General features: G+C 40.9%; 1 protein-coding gene across 1 annotated transcript in view; it reads right to left on the bottom strand.

Annotated features, from left to right (window-relative positions):
• The window catches only part of fam184ab (family with sequence similarity 184 member Ab), a 96,567-nt gene that overhangs the window by 1,967 nt on the left and 73,888 nt on the right, over positions 1–20,712 (bottom strand). The window contains exons 15-18 of the mRNA XM_037685952.1: positions 19,155–19,339; positions 15,853–15,999; positions 12,048–12,165; positions 11,143–11,247 (exon numbers count right to left, since the gene is read on the bottom strand). Coding sequence (XP_037541880.1) covers positions 11,143–11,247; positions 12,048–12,165; positions 15,853–15,999; positions 19,155–19,339 — 555 coding nt within the window. The remainder of the gene's footprint in view (positions 1–11,142; positions 11,248–12,047; positions 12,166–15,852; positions 16,000–19,154; positions 19,340–20,712) is intronic.

Raw genomic sequence — 20,712 nt, 5'->3', positions numbered from 1 at the left:
TCAGGTTTAGGTCAGGTCTGGGGCTGGTCTGGGTCAGGTTTAGGTCAGGTCTGAGGCTGGTCTGGATCAGGTTTAGGTCAGGTCTGGGGCTGGTCTGGGTCAGGTTTAGGTCAGGTTTGGGTCAGATTTAGGTCAGGTTTGGGTCAGGTCTGGGTCAGGTTTAGGTCAGGTTTGGGTCAGATTTAGGTCAGGTTTGGGTCAGGTCTGGGTCAGGTTTGTGTCAGATTTAGGTCAGGTTTGGGTCAGGTCTGGGTCAGGTTTGTGTCGGGTCTGGGTCAGGTTTAGGTCAGGTTTGGGTCAGATTTAGGTCAGGTTTGGGTCAGGTTTGTGTCAGGTCTGGGTCAGGTTTAGGTCAGGTCTGGGTCTGGTCTGGGTCTAGTTTGGGTCAGAAAGAACCATTTCTCTAACTGCAGGCGTGTCTTCCACTAACTGTACTTTCAAACTGCACCTCCCTGAACTCTTTAGGACACGGACATTTCACACGTCCAGCTCTTGCAGTCGGATTACAGACGTGTAGAAGTGAATGCTGCAGGACGGGGTGGGTTAACTATTGACAGCAGTACAACGTGCACAGACTGCAAGCTGTGCACACAAAAACAGATTATTTTAATAATTTGGACTGGGAAAATCGGCTGCACGGCTCGCTGGTCACAAACACTCAGAAATCAGTGAGGAGTTTTAACTGGAACCATTTTAAACAAACTCTGTGACTTCCTAAAAGTAACTGGAAAAAGTTGCTCTGCTGGATTTTTATTTAGACATTTTTTTAAATAAAATATCTTCCTGCTAGAAGATGAAGGAGCAGATTTAGCAGTTTACATTAATCTACATCAATAAAAACAGTTTTTTAAATTTTTTTAGAAATGGAGCAACAGTTTAAAAACACGAGTACTTTCCAGTCTGACTCCGACACTAAAGAACTTTTGATTGTAAACTTTTATCACGCTCTTCTTTTATTCAAACAAAGTATTTGTTGTTACTCGTGTCTTCGTCTTTGTGAAAAAGGAAAAACACATTCCTCCTCTGTGTAAAACCACATTGTTGTTGTTTACAAGCAGGTTAATGTTTTGTTTCTGAAGGAGTTGGATGCAAACAGTACAGCAACATGTCACCGTCTGAAGCAAAGGTGCATTTTAGTTTAACAATAATTTTCATCTGATGAAAATTTAATCTCCCTGCAGTGAAGCTGGAGAATTTAAACTCTGACAAACTCACTTTAATTATAAATACCCAGTATACTCAAAACATTTCTTTTTAAAAATCCAACACTGAGCACAAATTATTATTGTTTAAGATCTGAAAGAGAAGTGAAAAGAAACACAAATTATTACTATGCATTCATCTGCAGTTACCCTAATTTCTTCAGTAATTAGCGTTTTATATTAAAATATTCACATAAAGTATTTTCAACAGAATCCCTGCATCTAAAAGAAGCTGTAGGTCTGACTCGTGCATTCTGGGTAAAAAATGTTCCTCAAAGTTGAAACTAATTAGGTTGTATAAAAACAAAACTAGCATCAACCAGAGCTGCTCCTGCTTTCTTAATTGGCTGTTTATTAAACAAACAGTCCCAGAACCCCTGGGTGAGATTTAAAAATATCTTATGGTTTATTTTTATGCCGGGGTAAAAGAACGATGTCCCCGAAGAGTTCAGGGTAATGGATCATTTCTCTGTTCTCGCAGCTCAAACTCACAGATTCATTATAAAACTATAAACTGTTCACTTCATTCAGTGATTCCTGCTGATTTTTCTGAAACGATACGAGGAAGCAGAGCTGGAAGAGCGGACCAACGTGGAAAAGATCTGCTCTGGACGAGACGAAGAAAGAGGTCAGATAAGACGAGAAGATGAGAGGAGGAGGAGCAGAGAGCCTCAGAGGGAAGGAGACGATGAGATGTTTCACTTTTACACCACCATGGATGTTTTTACTGCGATCATGAATCAGTTACGGACGGCCGATACAAACCGGTCTTCTTTACAATAAATTCAAACATACTTCATTAATCCCAAAGGGAAATTAAATGTTGCTGTAACTTGGTATCCTCGTTTCATTAAGAGATGTTATAGATGCTGACGGCTGCAGGCAGGAAGGATCCCCTGCAAAGGTCCGTTCCACAGCGGATCCGAAGAAACCAGCCGCAGATGCCACCCGATCCGCCAGGTAGAACTCCTCCCAGAGCGACGGCCACTCCTCCTCTCGCCATCTCGAGCCACATTTCCTGCCAGTTCCAGGATCTCAGCAGTCAGGAACTCGAGCACAGCCGGCAGGGAGATGGGAATGCATCTACGGCGCCTCCTTTTCAACTCGTTTGAAATTTGGGGCTGTAGTTGAGATATTATTTGAGCTTTGAGAGGGTAATCGGCAGCTCCCGGTTGTAAAAAACACTTTGTTGTCATGGTTACACATGATTTTTGTATTGAACGCTTTTTGAATTACACATGATAAAAAATAAATGTCAAAAAGTAAAAAATCCGTCCAGCGACACAGCATCTGACACCAGAGGAAACAATCATCCAAAAAATGTGGTTTACACCCAGAAAAATAAGAATTAAAGTTTCCAAAAGCAAAACCTCAGAATGATTGTAACAGAGCTGCGCCGACATGCAGCCACCCCGAGCGGCGCAATTCTAGAAATCGACACAGCAAATAAATAAAACAAAACTTTTTAGTGAAATATGAAGTGCATCAATATTCACCCCATTTAAAGTGACTGTCCTGATTCAACTCAAAGACAAGATTATTAAAGAATTAAAGTCAGGGGATGGATACAAAAAGCTTACCAAGTCCCTTAACATCCTAACTTCTTTGAAATGTCTCATCAAGGAACTGAAGGAGTTTGGAACATGTGGAAATCTACTGAGAGCAGGCCGTCCTCACAAACGGAGTGACCGTGCAGGACGGAGAAGAGCGGGACGGACCACCCGTGACCTCTCTGAAGGAGTGACGAGCTTCAGCAGGTGAGATGGGAGAGACTGAGCATACATGAACTGTTGCCTCAGTTCTTCACCAGCTTTAAGTGGCAAAGATAAACCGGCTGTTGAAGGAAAACTTAAATCTCAACAAGTTTGTCTGGATTCATCACTTTAGTGAACGGCTGCTCCAGCAGACACTGACTCTCCTCAGACATGCATCAGTTGTGGAGAGGAGAAAGAAACTGAAGACATGACACTATTCAGGAACATAAGACCCCCACCATCTGCTCCCCTGGGTGCCCTAGATGGCAGCTCTCTGCTCCACACAGAGGGCTGTGGTAGCTCGGTGGTCTGTGGTTGCACCAGGAAGAACATCCGGTATTAAAACAACTGTAGAGTCTTCGTGTCAGTTAATTCCCTGTGGCGACCCCTGAGGAAGGGAGCAGCCAAAAGAAGAAAAACATATATTTTCAGTTCAAAAGACGTGAAGCTGAAAGTGTTTTCACGCTGCTCTTACATCAGAGCTCATGCAGGTGAGACTGAACAGACATCCTAAAAGTTAAAGGTTTGTAAATGTCCTCTTCTGGTTCGTATCAGCATTTAGCCAGAGGCTGTCTGAAAATAAAATAAAGCTCAAATCTGCGCAAAATTCAAACCATCGTCAGTTATACGCCACCAGGTAGAACTCTGAAGTCTTCGTAGTTAGACCTGCAGGTTCTAGTCAGAAAGGAGTTGTGGGGGAGGTCGTTTGTTCGACGGGGGTGGGGGTGTTTTCTTACGCTTCAAATATTCATTCAACCTTTATTTAGACAGGTAAATCCCATTGAGCCTGGAGGACTCATTTACAAGAGACCTGATTGCAACAAAGAAAGATGACAACAGTGGACAATCATAAAAGAGGCATACAGTTATTTTTTTTTTTACAAATTAAAATAAGATGGCCAAAAAAGTAGCAAAAACAGCCGAATTATAAGGCGAATGTAGAAAACTAAAAACAGGAACATGTCTGCATTGGTCCCTGCCAGGAGTCCAACAGATTCTTAAAGCCACTTATAGAGAGGTCAAGGTCGAGAGCTTCAGATCTTTTTGTAAGATATTCCAGGAAACAGGAGCGGAGCAGGAGAAGGTCCTTTGACCAAGTTCAGTCCTCACTTAGGGAACACTGCAGGTAATAATGTCCTGAGAGCGCACGCTGTAGCTGCACTCATGCAGAGACATGTAGGAGGAGATGTATGAAGGCAGCAGACCAAGAAGTGATTTAAAGATGAAAATGTACCAGTGGGAGAGTCTGCGTGAAATTAATGGTGACCAGTTAACCAGAGAATACTGGGTGCAGTGGTGGGCACGATAATCACAGCCAGTTATGAATCTTAGTGCACCATGATAGACAGCATCCAACATCTGCAGCATCCAACATCTGCAGGGTTCTTGTAGGAGCGTTCATGTAAATAATGTCACCGTAATCAATGGAGGGAAGGAAAGTCACAGATACAAGGTGTTTCCTAGCATTCAGGGTTAGACAGGATCTGTTTCTGAAAAAGAAACCCAGTTTAACTTTCAGTTTCTTTATCAAGTTTTCCACATGGAGCTTAAAAGAGAGATGTGAGTCGACCAAGATACCCAAATATTTATAGGAATCAACAAACTCAATGGGGACACCATTTGAGGATAAAATCAGAGGAAGAACTGCTGGGACCGACTTCCTGTTTGAAAAAAGCATCCCTTTGGTTTTATCGGCATTTAGGACAAGTTTGAGGTGGAACAAATCAGTCTGGATGATGTCAAATGCAGATTGCAAAAGTTGGAAAGCCTTAGCAACAGTTTTAGCTCGACAATAAACAACTGTGTCATCAGCATAGAAATGTATGGAAGCGTCAAGGATGCTCTGACCTACATTACCTATGTAGATTGTAAAGAGGGTGGGTCCTAAGACTGAGCCTTGTGGTATACCACTGCTGACTGTTAAATAACTGGAGGAAGTACCATTATGTTGAACACATTGCCTCCGATCTGAGAGATAGTTAGAGAACTATGGCATTCATTTTCAGAAAAAGATGTGGCATGAATAATTTATCATAGCTCTGGTTTGACTGGGCCCATCAACACAGTTTAAAAGCTGCTTTAGAGTTTGAAGGATGTAATTTTGACACAGTAAAATGACCGAGCGTCTTCCATCCCATTTCATCACAACTGTTGATGTGCACGTCCTTTTCGCAGGTCTGTCTGTGTCTGTGTCTTCAAGTTTCCCAGTTCCTGTGCACGGTGGATCTGCTCATTCTGGTGATGAACCTTCCTTTAAGCCCAAAGCATCACTGTCAACTCAAAACCCTCAGATCAAACAGGTTGAAAACACAACCTGTTTGGTGACGCTGCTGTGAAGTCTGCCTGTTCAAGTTTGACAAACTTCACCCATTTCTCATGAAGTTCCTTGATTTTTGGGAAAGACTGGGTGCTAACTCGCTCCATGGCTGTATTCCCAGAGCTGTGCAACACCGGTTCCTTGTTGTTCCTGCCACGAATATTCTTGCCAGAAATTTGAAGAAAACGATCGACCGTAACCTTCTTCTTGGAGCCAAGATGGGGTAGAGGCAGAGCAGCCGACTCGGGACCCCAAAGTCCCAGGTTTGAGCCTCAGTCATTCCCACATGTCGTGGGGTCTCTGAGCAGGACACCTCATCCCTAAATGCTCCCGGGCGCCTACATAGCTGTCCACTGCTCCACCTGGGTGTATCCCAGGTGCAATGGGTTAAATACAGATAACTAATTTCACCCTTGTATGGGAACATACAATGATGACGACACATAAAACATTATTATTACTTATTATTATTATTCTGCAAAATAAATCTGTCTGTCTCGCATGATCGGGTCACTGGCATGACGTCACATGGATGGAAGAGAAGAGGCTGTTTCCGAAGCTGTGGCTGGAACATCTAACAACAACTATCTTTTAAAACCAGTTGGTTTTCAATGTTCGCTACAGAACGTAGGGTTTTATTTATGTCGATCATATTTTGCTGGACATGAAATATGACAAAACAGAGGTTGTTGGACTTTATAAGTCCTGGTTTGGTTGATTTTATACCGTATGAGGCACCCGCGGTCTCAACCCTTCGCTGTTTACTTTCTGTGAAGCATTTTGACACTTACGCAAAAGTTCACGTCTTACAGAAAACATCAGAGGCTCCAAACATAAAGAATCATCATGAATAAACAGATCTGCCCATTATCTTTTCTAAAATGCTCTCCGTTAAATTAAATCTTAAACATGAAGGCGGATGTTAAGGAGGTTACAACGTGAGCAACAAAATAATGTGCACAGCCTGAAAATAGTTTAGCGAACTGTGCACATGTAGAGAGGCCAGGATTTTCTAAACGTGGCTGCACGGCTCAATGGTCACTTGGGAATAAGCGCGCAGAACTCAGTGAGGCTCCAAGAGAACACTGGCTACTTTATCACAGTTTTAGTCTCCTGCAGTCGACGCTCGGTGAGACATGACTTTTACTTGAAACATTTCTGTGATTTCAGCTGTTTGAACATGGCAGCATGCTGTGTTGGGACTGTCATAATTAAAGTTTGTTTCTCTAGAAGCCACCTACAGCAGGTAAGATATTTATCATGTATGCAATTGACATAGAACCCCGCTGTAAAACGGCTCCTTTAATATTTAACGAAAGTGCGCACAGAGAGGCTTTTGATAAAGTCGGACATCTTTTCGGTGCAGATCGATGACCTCAGACTGTCGCTGTGTGACTGGGTTGCTGTACTGTTGCTGGGAATTCTGTGCTCCGTACCAAAACCCACAAACGGAAGATGGAGTTGATAGTAACAGAGGTTGTAGTCCTGAGTTTTTGCAAAGCTGCTGCCTCGTCTCACTCCCTACATTGAACATGAACAGCATTAAAACATGCAGACACACATGCACACTGACACACGTGTCTATTAAATCACACCACCTGCCATGCAACAAGGCGCGCTGCATGTTTCACATCATTTATCAGACATCATGAAACGGAGGCTCTTTTTGGTAAGCCTGCCACAACAGAAATAATCTGCTTCATCGTAAACTTAAAGTGTGTGCCTTAAATACTTTGTGCAGTTCAACCGATGTCATTCTGAGTCAAGTGCAACATGCTGGACTTTAGATGATGAAACTGAATCACAGAAATGATAGAAAGCAACACGAAGCCACAACGAAACACTGACGAGTGTCACGAGTTCCTGAACAGAAAGAGGAAAATCCTGCCAGCATGCTCAGGGTCAGCATGTACAGACTGATGGTCACCATAAAGAAAAGAAAATTAAAAAAAATAAAAACATGCCCCTTTTGCATTCCAAGGCCATTCATTGAAGCTTCGGTCACATGTGGGACGCCATGTTCTGCTTATATTGCTTTTATGTTGACGTTTAGAAATGTTTAAAGAGTTTGAATGTGCTGCTGCAGGAAGGAGTCTCGCAGAAAACTAGTTTCAGGTGTTTTACAATAATTTATGTTAATTCCATTAGCTAGTTAGCAACAAACACTTTGCATTCAGGCCACAAAAAGCTGCAATTTTAGATTCTGTTTTGAGGTCATAAAGAACTTCCTGGTTGAAAAAAATAAATACAATTTGGGTAAATCAGCTAGAGTTGCTGTAAGAAACAGCAAATGAGTAAACTCTTAAGACAGCAACACTTAAAAACTCATCGTAGCTAATAATGCTAATAGTTTATAAGGGGTGCCATTTGTAAAGTTACACAGTCAAAAATTAACAGCAATATTTTTGGTTTATTTAGCTTTTCATAAGATTTTTTTTTTTCAAAGTCATATTTTCACTATGTTATTCATATATTTATAAATGTCATAGTTCCAAACTAAATATTTATTTTCCACTACAAATATTTATTTTTAAAACTAAACATTTAATTTTCAAACTAACCATTTAATTACCAAACTAAATATTTAATTTGCTAACTAAATATTTAGCTCAGACCTAAATATTTAGCCAGCAAGTTAAATATTTAGGTCCGAGCTAAATATTTAGTTAGAAAATTAAATATTTAGTTTAGGAATTAAATGTTCAGATTTGAAAATAAATATTTAGCGTGAAAATCATATATTTAATTTACACATAAATATTTAGTTCACTAACTAAATATTTATCTTGCAAGTTAAATATTTAGTTTGTCAATTAAACATTTAGCTTGGACTTAAACATTTAGTTTGTAAACTAAATATTTAGCTTGCTTTCTAACTAAATATTTAACTTGTAAGTTAAGTATTTAGTTTGTAAACTAAATATTTAGCTTGCTTTCTAACTAAATATTTAACTTGCAAGTTAAGTATTTAGTTTGTAAACTAAATATTTAGCTTGAAAATTAAATATTTAGTTTGGAACTATAACATTTATAAATGTATGAATAACATGGTGAAAATCTGACTTTGTAAAAAAAAACAAAAAAAAACAAACATTTTTTTTCTTATAAAAGGCTAAAATAAACCAAAATATTGCTGTTAATTTTTGACTGCGTAACTTTACAAACGACACCCCACAGTTTTCATGCTCCTTACAGTTTATGACGGAGCTCAACTTGGCAGAAAAAGAAGAAAGCGTGAAAAATAATCACACTTCAAATAATTGTTTCCAGAACTAGAAATCATAAAAAAGTTACTTTTTATTATTTCTGAATTTTAAAATCGTGGTTTTGCACTCAAGGTTGGACTTTGGCTGGTTCAGCATGAGTTCGAACCCGCAGCAGACGACGTTTGTGACTGAGCAGCTGCTGCCGGTCAGCGGAGAAGGTCTCACCTCATGAACTTCTTGGGTTCGTTGGGAGGGGTCGGCGGGGCAAGAGGTTTGTTGGAGTTGAGCTCAAGGTGGTGGAGGGGGGAGTTGGGGATGGGTTCTAGGCGGCTGGGTGGGGTTGGAGGCGGGGGTGGAGGCTGCCCACTCCCCATGCCCACCACACCCACGCCCATACCTGCCACCTCCAGAGCCCTGAGATTGGGAGAGCTGCTGAATCTGCTGGCTGCTGCTTTCTCATTCTTTTTCTTTTGCTACACAGAAACAAACAAAAGAAAAGGAGGGGCATCGAGGTCAAAACAGGGAGCAACAGGGAAGTTTAAAGCAAAATAATGAGAAAAATGGAGGGGAAAGAAGGGCAAATGGAGTAGCAGGAGAGCGCTAGAGGTCGTAAGAGTCCAGCCGATGAGAGACGGGAGGAGCAGCGTGCTAACGTCCTCGTTTTAAAGCTGATTGGAGCAGAGACAACGGCTCAGTCTGGAGACTTGGGAAGTCTTAAAAAGCAGCAGTCGCTCTGAGCAGAATGACAGTTCAGATGAGAAGAGATGTGACAGAGCAGGAAACATCTCACTCCAACAAATGGCTTGGAAAGCAAAGGAAAGCTGCAAAGAAAAGGTTAGGAATCGAACTGGGCGGAAGACACTGTCACACACAGAAACGTGACGAGGAACGAAAAAGAACAAATAGTACGCGCAGTACCAAAAACAAAGACAGCAAGTTATCGTGTTTTTGTCATCAGCTGACTGTGAGCATGCAGTGGAAGCTGTTAGACATCTGGTGAAAAATGAAACTACACCCTGAGACGCTGACAGACTCCACATCACAGAACCTCCTGAACTTTCTGCTTCTTTATTTGATAACGGCCATAAATTTCTCTAGATGTTTAAAATTTCCAAAAGGTAACATCAGCCGAGTCAGAACAAAACTATCCAAACACGAATGTTTCTTTTATGTTAAAACTGTCGCCGTGGTCGTGGTTTCCAGCACCTGCTCGTTATACAAAACAATAGTGAGCATGCAGAGTAGAACTGGAGTGCATTTTCTCCATAAAACGCACAAAAACTCTCTTGTTTTTCCAACCGAGATTGCTCTGACTGCTATCCACTGCAGGTAAGATACTGACTACTCATTAGTACTCCACATGGCAACAATAAAACAAAAGTAAATAAACAAAAACCTCCACCTCTTTAATGATAAATGAACATCAGCTCCTGCGTCACAGGATCTCCAGCTCAAGCCGAGATCTCGCTTCTGGTCATTTAACAAAAACCTGAGGCCTTTTTTTTAATCTGGTTATATTTATACTATAGTTAATATTTACCAACCTGACGCAGGTTGACCTGTTAAGAAACGATAAACTGATGCGCAGAGCATACACCACATGTTAATCACGGCAGTGAAAAGAAAATAAATTCCTGATCGTAATTACTGTAATTTCCGGACTATAAGCCGATACTTTTTTCACACGCTTTGACCGCAACGGCTTACACAACGCTGCAGCTAATTTATAGAAGCTTCTTTTTATTTTTGGTGGGCTAACGAGCTTCACGCCGCCAAAACATTTAGCCTCTTCACACCTGGGCGCTCACACAGCTGCCCAATGCACTTCTCATTTGGGGAGTGAGTCCTCGTGACTCAATGAGACTACCTGTATAAATAAAGGTTAAAAAAATCTGACCAATAAAATTACTGAACAGGTCATAGTGGACCAATGAAACAGGGAGGGGAGGAGAGAGTGGGGAGGAGGGGAATGCCTTGCATGTGCAGAGCAGTGGAGCAGGAGGACAGCACAAGCGCAGAAGGAAAGTGAAGATAGCTATCCATGACTTCCTGGTAAGCTACTGTTTTTTTAATGTTTTTTTTTAGCTGTGTTACCGGCACAGAAAAAACATTTACTGTACGTATTCGTGTATGTTACCGGTACATATTTCATTAAAAGTTTAAAAAATCTTTCCGTGTAAATTTCATGTTACAACTTAGACACCCGCGGCTTATACATGTACAAAATTATTAGTTTTTTTTAGTGGGTGTGGCTTATATTTGGGTGCGCTCAATAGTCTGGAAATTACGGTATGTCCTTGAGAAGCTGCTTTAATGAAAATGACAAGATGTTTTACAGATTTTTGTTTTCCTTTCTTCATTTTCATCCATGGACTTTAATCACAGCTTTCACTGGAACATTGTTCGTTACCGAAATTAATATTTTTCTTGCTCATTTTGACAAAACGCTCTGATCTCCATTAAAAAAAAAAAAAAAAAAAGACTCAACCTTCGACGTCGATAAGACGAGGCGATGATTTTTGGTTGTGTATAAAATCTAACTGACCGTCCTGACCGATCAGCAGAAGAGATGATTTGCAGTGGGTGTAATCTTTGCTGCAAAGTAAAATAAAGAGTCAGGTTCGTCCCGGTGCCCCCCACCCGTTCAGAACGTCAGGCCCTACCTTGATGAGTGGGTTGATGACTCCTACGTTAGGACTCGTGTTGAACACTTTGTTGAAGTTGGTCTCCCTGTTGACGAGTTCCAGCTGGTAGAACTTCTTATCGTCCTGTAGGAGGAAGACACATTAGTTGACAAGGCATAGTGTGTGTGTTGGGGGGGGGGGGGGGGGTGTCACACATTTAATGCCTTCCGTCTACACACTTTTCCTGCTGGCACACAGCTGATGCAGCAGTTTATATCAAAAAGCATCAAATCGAACAGTTGTCTTGCTTTGTGCTGGTTTGAAGCCTGCCAGCTGCTTCCTGCAGGTTCTGGGTTTTGGACACAAACTCAGGACTCCAGAACTCGAGCGGCTACGGCAGCATCACAGAGAGACCCTGTCACCTGATTCATGAAGCGCACTTAATGTGATGAGTGCATGAGAACTGCAGCAGCCCTGACAAACACCGGATCCAAAAAAACACAAGCGGAGTCCAGCTGGTGGCAACCTTTAAGCTTTCCTGGCATTGTTCTTCTCATGCTCGTGTTTTGAGACAGCCCGAGTCCTGCTACATGAAAATAAACTCAGGTGTCTTCATTTATCCTTTGGACAAAGCTGAGTTTGTTGTTTTATTCCATCTGTCTTCTAAACGTGACGCCCCGCCCTCCAGGTAAGATATTATTCAACCAAATAACTCTTTCCATTTAATGAATGTCACACTGTTTTCCAGCTGTAAAGGTCGAAGCTGTTTTAAGAAGCCTCCAGGAAAATGAGTAATTCAAGGAAAACTGATTTGGTAACAAAATGAACCCAGATGTTCAGTTTTAAATGTTTATTTTATTTTTTAAGTTGATATTGTGAGATACAAGAAATGGCTGTAGTGGACTCATGGACAGCTTCGGCCCGATGGATCTGTGTTTACGTACCACCAGTTTTTTGACCAGAGACTCTCTCTCTGTGACCATGTCCTTCAGCTCAGCGATGACCTGCAGGTCTTCATGACGGCTCTCTCGGTTTCTGAACTTCTCTTCTGTTCCTTCCAACCTGCCAGGTGAGGAGAAAAAAAAAAGTATAACACACCAAACGTGCACAGATAATGCAAACACACACTTTCAGAAAAAAAAAAACACCATCAAAATGTTTGACCTTGACCATAGAAACTAAAAATTAGAGCCCAACCGGATCTCCTACCGATATATCGGTAGGAGATCCGATATTTAAAGCTGATATATAAGGTTGATATATAAGGTTGATATTTAAGTCTAATATTTAAGGCAAACATTTAAGGTTGATATTTAGGGCTGATAATTAAGAATGATATTTAAGGCTGATATATAAGGTTGATATATAAGGTTGATATTTAAGTCTAATATTTAAGGCAAACATTTAAGGTTGATATTTAGGGCCGTATTTAAGGCTGATATTTAAGGCCATATTTAAGGCAAATATTTAAGGCAAACATTTAAGGTTGATATTTAAGGTTGATATTTAAGGCCAACATTTAAGGTTGATATTTAAGGCCAGTATTTAAGGCCAGTATTTAAGGCCAATATTTAAGGCTGATATTTAAGGCTGATAATTAAGGCTGATATTTAAGGCTGATATTTAAGGCAGATAATTAAGGTTGATACTTAAGGCCGCTATTTAAGGTTGATATTTAAGGCCACTATTTAAGGTTGATATTTAAGGCTGATATTTAAGGTTGACATTTAAGGCTGATATTTAAGGTTGATATTTAAGGCCGCTATTTAAGGTTGACATTTAAGGCTGATATTTAAGGTTGATATTTAAGGCCGATATTCAAGGTTGATATTTAAGGTTGATATTTAAGGCCGATATTCAAGGTTGATATTTAAGGCTGATATGGGTGTGTGGGAACATATCTGTATGTGCTGATATAAACACTAGGAACAAGTTGTGTCTTTACTTGTAAAAGGCATAATTGTACAATGTATCCAGCCAAGGGTGAAGGCAGACTTTCAAGTTATGGTCGTTCACTTTAAGTTTCACTTTCAGCACAGCCGAAGCAGCGAGCAATACTGTGTAGCGTATCTTGCTGGACAGAGCATGATAAGTCTATTTTAATTGATCTGTAAAATAAATCAACAATATTAAATTATCTTCACTCCTCCAACCCGCTTGTCATTAGCTACATGCCTCTCAAGTTAGCGAGCTACCATTTAGCAAAGGCTATTGCTTTGTAAAACTTTTTCCAGAACAATAATTCTAACGTAGAGGGAAAATATATCAGTGGTAGTAACGTTATTTATTTCATCCTCAGTGAAATGCATTGTTTGTCTGAAATCTTTACTTCTTTGCAAAGAAAAATAAACTCTCTGCGGACTTTTTTGGTTTTGAACCAGTTTGACATGACCGTCAACGAGGAAGTGGGCCGGCAGCACAGGAGGGGGCGTGCCAAAGACACCATCTTAGCACCAACATAACTGGTTTGTTCCACTTTGTAGTAAGCTGTTTAGGGGAAGAATCAGTTTTGTGTTGTGTGTTTCCTTGACTGATGAAGCCTTCTGGATGGAAGGTGAAACGTTTCAGCAAAAAAAAAAAAAAAAAAACCTGTCCAGATGACCTGACTGAAAATTGTTGGATCTGCTGCGGTCAGTACTAATTAGACCTTCACCACACGTGACTGTTTAAACAATGAAGAGGGAAGGGCGTTTCTTTGTTTAATTTATATTTTTGTAACACACTTGATAACTTTATGGTGAATAGAGGAGGATAGAAAATGTGAATGCATGTTAAGGAGCCTGTTTCAAGACTGCAAGTGTTAAACACCCAGAGGAGTATACACAGATAATTTAATGTTTGTCACAATTCATGAGATGTTACATCTTAAAACTGGAAAAGCAAAATGTGCACAGACTGTTGAATGTCAACAGGAGTGATAGTTTAATAAGATCATGCAAATGTATTAATACACTGCAGAGAAAACTCGTTGAATATATTCATGAATACAAAGTTTTTCATGCCGTAACTCATATTTTCTCTTTGAAATCATTAAGAAAAGCACAGTTTTATTTTCAGCCTGTAGAAAGTAACTGACCTTTAAAAGAACTGAGTGATTCATTTCATGAAGTTACACATTTTTTTAATATAAAATCAAAGTGAGGCTTTAAATTTTAAAACTTCCCCCACCGACAATAAAACGGTCTGTTTTTAGTCTTTCTGATGTGCTTGTAATTCCTGGAGAATAACAGTTTGATGTCGGTGAGATTTAATTGCTAATTTTACTCAAAGCAAAACCTCTGTTGCTATGGTTACCGCTATTAAATTCATTTTGTAAACTGACTAAAAGTATTGGTAAAATGACGCCAAGGAGGCAAAGTTTTGATAGATTTCTCTTGAAAACGGTAAAAATACAAAGATTTGATCAACAAATAATTTTTTAAACCTTAAAAATATGAAATAAACTCTAGAATCCAATACACCTGCAGAAGATTTGACTAATGAGATAATTATAAAACTCTTAAATATTAATCAGACTGCTGCTTATTCCTAGAAAAAACTTGAGGATCTTAATTTTGAAGCTAAGCGTTCTCGTCAAACGTACAGAAAACATGTGGCTCCTCAATCAGCAGCGTACGTCAAAACCCAGAAAGGCCATAAAATAGTTTAAAGTAAACTTTGTGATTACTGGGAAGACAAAGCGAAGCTCGTGTTGGATGTAAAAATTCATAAATATTCAGAAGTCTCCGGAGGGGTGTATGGTTTCTATCATCCAAAATCTTCAAAATCAATAAAACTTTCATGTCAAAAATCAGAAGAAATCTCGTCCTTAAAAAAAAATTCAGTTTCAGAGGTTTGTAAAAAAATCTCAAAGCAGGACAAGCAGAAAACAAACAAGATGAAGGTTTTTCCAAGACCCTCAGAGTCCAAAGACCCGTGCGCAGAACGTTGAAGAGACGATCCAAGGGTTGCTGGTGCCGAAACAAAAAGCAGAACGAATCAAAGCGATCGACGACTCTGATCCTTGCTTTGGCAACGCTTGCCTCAGGCCTGCTGGGTTCAAAACTACAAACAGCTACTGTACGTTTCTTAAAGTACCAAAGAAACCCGAGCCTCTTGGAAATCTGGTCCTCATTGTCTCCAGAGGTGGAGATCAGAACGTCAAAAGGGGCTAAAGCCGGAGCGGTCCTGATGGGACGACAAACCGTCGCCTCAAACCTGCAGTCGAGCTCAACAGCAAACAGACGTGTAAGAAAGAGACGGATCCGTCTGTAGGAAGCCATCAGGGCTGAAACGTTTACTGAACCAAGGACAGGAGGGAGGGCTGTGGTAACTATGGGACTGAACTGATCAAACGGGATCTCTGCTGACAAACATAAAATTAGATCAATTATTAGAAAAACTCCAGAAACTCAAGTTGGTTACAACGAGACAAAAACTGAAAACCTTCTCCTCACGTTCCACGTCTAAAGACGATAAACCAGAGTACTGATGGTCTTATTGTTTCTATAAAATGTGACCTCTGTTGAAGTTTTTGACCGTGGAGCTATTTAAGGTGGTTCTGGTTCTGAGTGGACCACCAGGAGGCGCTGTGCTGTCAACAGAATCACACGAAAGAGGTCATCTTTGACGTAGGAGCATGTCCGCAGCACGTTCACACACATATCAGTACATTTCTGAACAAGCGGCTTCACGTGGTATCAGCACCACACGCCGTCAAAAAGCCACAGGGTTCTGAAAGCTACGGGTCAGCTGGAGGTGTGTACGTACAGAATCTGCAGGGCGGAGATCTTGTCTTTGAGCACCTCTTGTGCCTTGTTGAAGTCTGACAGCATGTTCTGCGTCTCTCTGCTGTGGGCCGCGCTCAGCTCCGTCAGCTCCCGCTCGTGTCTCTTCACCACTTCCTGCTCGTGAGCCCTGAGGAGACAGAACAGCCGGCTTAGATCCTGAGACGGTCGGTGCCACAGGTCTAATGCACAAATGGTACAACGGGGTCAGAAACAAAGCAGTAAACCTGATGAAACGGGCCTAACCAGAACCGCAGCTGGTTCCAATCGATCCATCTGAAGCAGCTTCAGAAATAAAAGACTGCTGTTGGTTTTGATCTAATAACTGAGCGGCTTTTCAAATGTCACCATTTACTATTCTTCTTCTAGTTCTTCTAGTTAATTCTGTTCTAGAATTGCGCCGCTCGGGGTGGCTGCGTGTTGGAGCAGATCTGTTACTTTCATTATGAGTTACCGCTTTTAAAAACTTAATTTCCTCTTTTTTATGGATGTAAATGGCTTTTTTCGGATGATTATTTCCTCTGGTATCGGATGCTGCGCAGCTGGAAGGATTTTTACTGAAACCTTCTTACTTTTGTGTACTTGTTATGATGCGTAACCATGACAACAAGGCGTTTATTATTAACAACCAGGAGCAGCCGATTAACATCTCAAAAGCTCAAACACCTCAACTACAGCCCCAAATCCCAAATGAGTTGAAAAGGCGGCGCCGTGGATGAATTCCCGTCAACCTGGTGGCGATGCTCGAGTACCTGACTGCCGAGATCCTGGACCTGGTGGGAAACTTGGCTCGTGACAATGGGAGGACCGGGATCGTCCCCCGGCACCTTCAGCTGTTTATGGTGACGAGGAGCTCGGCACACTGCTGGGAGCAGTGACCATCGCTCAGGAAGGAATTCCACCCTGCATTCAGGCAGTCCTGCTGCCCAGGAGGACCGAGAGGCCCGTCGGATCTGACAGCAAGCTGGATCTGTGTGGACGGATCAGTATCTGTGGCCAGATTCTTTGGATTTGCTGCAGGATCTCCTTCCTGCCCACAGCTATCAGCATCTAACAACTCATGAATGAAACCAGGATGATGAGCTACGACAACACTTAATTTCCCTTTGGGATTAATAAAGTATTTTTTAATTGAATTTTAATTTCAGTCTGCTTGTCTGTTAGCAAAATATCTCATGAACCACAGGGTGGAGTTTAATAAAATATAATGTTTACAAGGTTTAACCAAAAACATCTTAAGATGGTCTATGTCTGAAACGCTACCGTGGAAGGAGGCGGGAGATATGCATTCCTTCTTTTCTTTCTTAAAGTAAAATATAATCGCGAGACCTCAGAGCTGAAACTTCAGTAAAAGATTAAACATGAAACGTACCTCTTAAAAAGTCTTGAAGACAGGCCAAAGAAAGAGAGAATCAAATAGAAACAAAATCTGCATTTTTTTTTTTCTTGTATCCATGGTTACAGAAAATTTGGAGCAAAATTTGCAAGCATCTGTGTTAATGTGCATTTGTTTACCTGCAAAAACAGCTGAAGATATTAAAAGTAGGTCAACAATGGCAGCACCATTGGTAGCATCTTTTGGAGGCAACTTTGATGATTCCTTACTTATTTAAAATCACATTTTGTGAGTAAAGTATGGCTTTGATTACAATGTGTGCATACTCTAATTTAAGAATTGCATTTCAATACATCTGGAGAACTACTGGAGTAATCTCTTTCAAACGGCACCATCTGGTATAGTTCAGAATAACTCATGTAGTTTTATTTTATACTTTGATTATCTTTGAAGTGTTTGTGTTTCCTCACTAAACAAAAACAAAACATCACTTCGTAACAGGAGAATTAAAAAAAAAACATTTGTAAAACTACAGCTCAAATCAGGCTGTAAAGCCCAGAGACGCAAGCAGCGACTCAGGGAAAAAAAAAACAACAGAAAAACTAATTTCATTTTCATTTCTAACTGTGCGACGTTTCACTCGAAGCCTTAATCAGGACCTGCAGACTTCGTGCGTCTCTCTGGAGGCGAGAAACAGAACGGAGTTCTCCACGGAGGAAATGTTCGCACGATTAGAAACACGAGGCTCCGAAAACACAATCGCATGAAAACAAGCAACGACCGTAATTAAGAGGGAAGTAAACAAACGGAGTTCAGAAATAGTCGAAGGCTTCGCGGCGGCGACAGGAGCAGCAGAGATGGTGAAGAAGACGATGAAGCAAGAAAAAAATAAATGCATTGGAAAACATGAAAAACCGTCTACTTCGGTTGTTTCCAAAACACATTTTTCTTAACGAAGCTAAATCGTCAATAATCAAAATAAAACGTGTCGACTCTTCAGCAACAAGTAGCAACTCAGTGTTTTAACTCTTGACTTTTAAATTGAATTTAAAGCTCAGAATAAATCAGTAAAAACAGTAATTAGATTTTAAGTGAGATTTTGCCACTTTTGTCTGTGAAAACAATAAATGGCATCATGTGATAAATATTGACTTTAAACGTGGAACTAGGCCTGTCACGATAACAAATTTTGCTGGAGGATTGATTGTCTCAGAAATTATTGCGATAAACGATAATATTGTTTGAAATTTGACAATATTAGTAATTATTGTCCAATTTAAGAAGAAATGTTGGTTATTTTTTGTGTGTAGTACCTTTTTTGACCACCGGATGACAGTAAGAGTGTTTGAACCAAAGGATGGATAGTGAGGGAGCGAGCAGCGTGTCTCTTGGTCCCTTGACGTGACATGGGCTGTCTCTCCTTCCTTTTTTCCAGTTCTCAAAATGGCAGATACTCGGTGTGGTTTGAGCTCTTTAGCATTTTTCAAACAAAGCTTTTAATAAAAAAATCAGTAAACAAGATCTCAGCTTCTTTTTGCAGAGAAAAACAACTTTTTACACGAAGGCACGGGTTTCAAATGTGAATTTTGGAGCTTCGACAAGACGGAGGTTTTTTCCCGAGGTCGGCCTGTTAGCTTAGCTCGTAGCTTAGCTTCTCAGCTTAGCGGCTTTTAACGATCCAAAAACACAATTTTGGACGGTTAAAATGGGTTTTAAAGAGAAAAGAGAAAGGGAGGGATCAGTGATGAGCACCGGAGTTGAGCCGTGTCTTCAGTAGAAAGACAGAGACACGAAGAACCGATAAATGAAAATTAGGTTGATAATTTTCATTCGTCATGCGATTAATTGATTTATTGTTTATCGCGACAGGCCTACACGGACCAAACGTGTCTTGTTCCGTCTGGTTTGTATTATCTGTCATGTTGTGAGGTTCCAGTGCCGCCTCTCACCGGATCTGCTGATTGGCTTCGCTGCGGATCTTCAGCACCTCCTTGCCCTTCAGCTCCAGCTCTTTGGTGAGAGTGCTGATGTTCTCGTTGAGGGTGTGGATCTGGTGGTCCAGCTGAGCGATGTGGTTTTTCCTCCTGGAAACCTCCTCCTGCAGCTCCGAGATCCGGCTCAGCAGCTCACGCTCCTGTTAGGATGAGAGAAGAAAAAAGAAGTTTCATATACATTTAAAATGTTGTTACACCGTGTGAAACTGATTGAGTTATAGCCATGTTTGTATTGGCTAAGGTTGATTAGCTGTGGTGGCCATTTTGAATCAGGCAAAAAACAAAAAAGTAATTATTGTCAACGTTTATCCCATGGTTGGTTTATGAGAATAGTGGCTCAAGAGATATTTTGCTAAGAGGCAGACAAACTTGTCTCCTCTATGAAGCTGTCCCTTTAGATGAACCATGGTCACACTTAACTAACAATAAAGATGTAGCCAACAACAGTTTGTGCAGAGCTGAAGGACCGATCCAACCCCTCACTGTGTCTATGAAACACAACAGCTCTCCAAACCACTTCACGTAGAACATGTCCAACAATCTAAATTACTCATGACCACCCGCTAAGCTGCTCGGTGCCTCGGAGCTCCACAGAGACACGAAACATTTCTGTCACCGTTTGCAAAGAACAGAAAATGAGCAGCCATTTTCTCATTAGGGAGGACTGAACGATGCGTAGGTTCAACGAAGCGCCCACATGAAGACAGCCTGTCAGCCTCCACAACGAGGACATTATGGAACATCACGTGAAGAATGACTCACGGCTTCTGAAACTTTAACGAGGTTTTCAACTTCTAGTTGTTTTTTAGGGTTGAAATAAAGCAGTTTATCTGGAGTTTTAGGAATAAAATCCTGTGATGGACTGGTCCAGGGTGTCGCCCAGCTCTCACACAGCGACTGCTGGATATGGATACCAGAGACCCCCGTGACCCAGAAAGGAAGAACTGATAATGGATATAAGGATGGCTGGAAGGATGGAAGAATGAATGAATGGAGATGATAGAAGGACGAATGAATGGGGACGGATGGATGAATGGATGGATGGATGGATGGATGGATAGAATGGATTGAAGGATGGATGGATGATGAATAGATGGATGGAAGAATATATGGATGGATAAGTTAATATATGGATGGGCGGATGGATGGATGAATGGATGGGCGGATGAATGGATGGGTGGATGGATGGATAGATGGGTGGATGGAGGATGGATGTATGGAAGAAAGAATGGATGGACAGATGATGGAAGAATGGATGGAAAGAAGGAAGGAAGGCTGGATGGATAGATGGAGGATGAACGGATGGAAGAAAGAATAGATGGATAGATGGAAGGAAGAATGTAAGTATAGATGAATGAATGGATGGATGATGGATGGAAAGATGGATGGATGGAAGGATGGATAGATGGAGGATGGACTGATGATGATAGATGGATGAATGGATGGATGGATGGATGAATGGAATAATGTATGTATGTATGTATGTATGTATGTATGTATGTATGTATGTATG

Source organism: Nematolebias whitei, chromosome 12, assembly GCF_014905685.2.
Source record: "Nematolebias whitei isolate Nwh7 chromosome 12, NemWhi1, whole genome shotgun sequence".
NCBI classification, from domain to species: Eukaryota; Metazoa; Chordata; class Actinopteri; order Cyprinodontiformes; family Rivulidae; genus Nematolebias; species Nematolebias whitei.
Note: the sequence above shows the minus strand (reverse complement) of the source record. Positions and strands in the feature narration are given on the sequence as shown.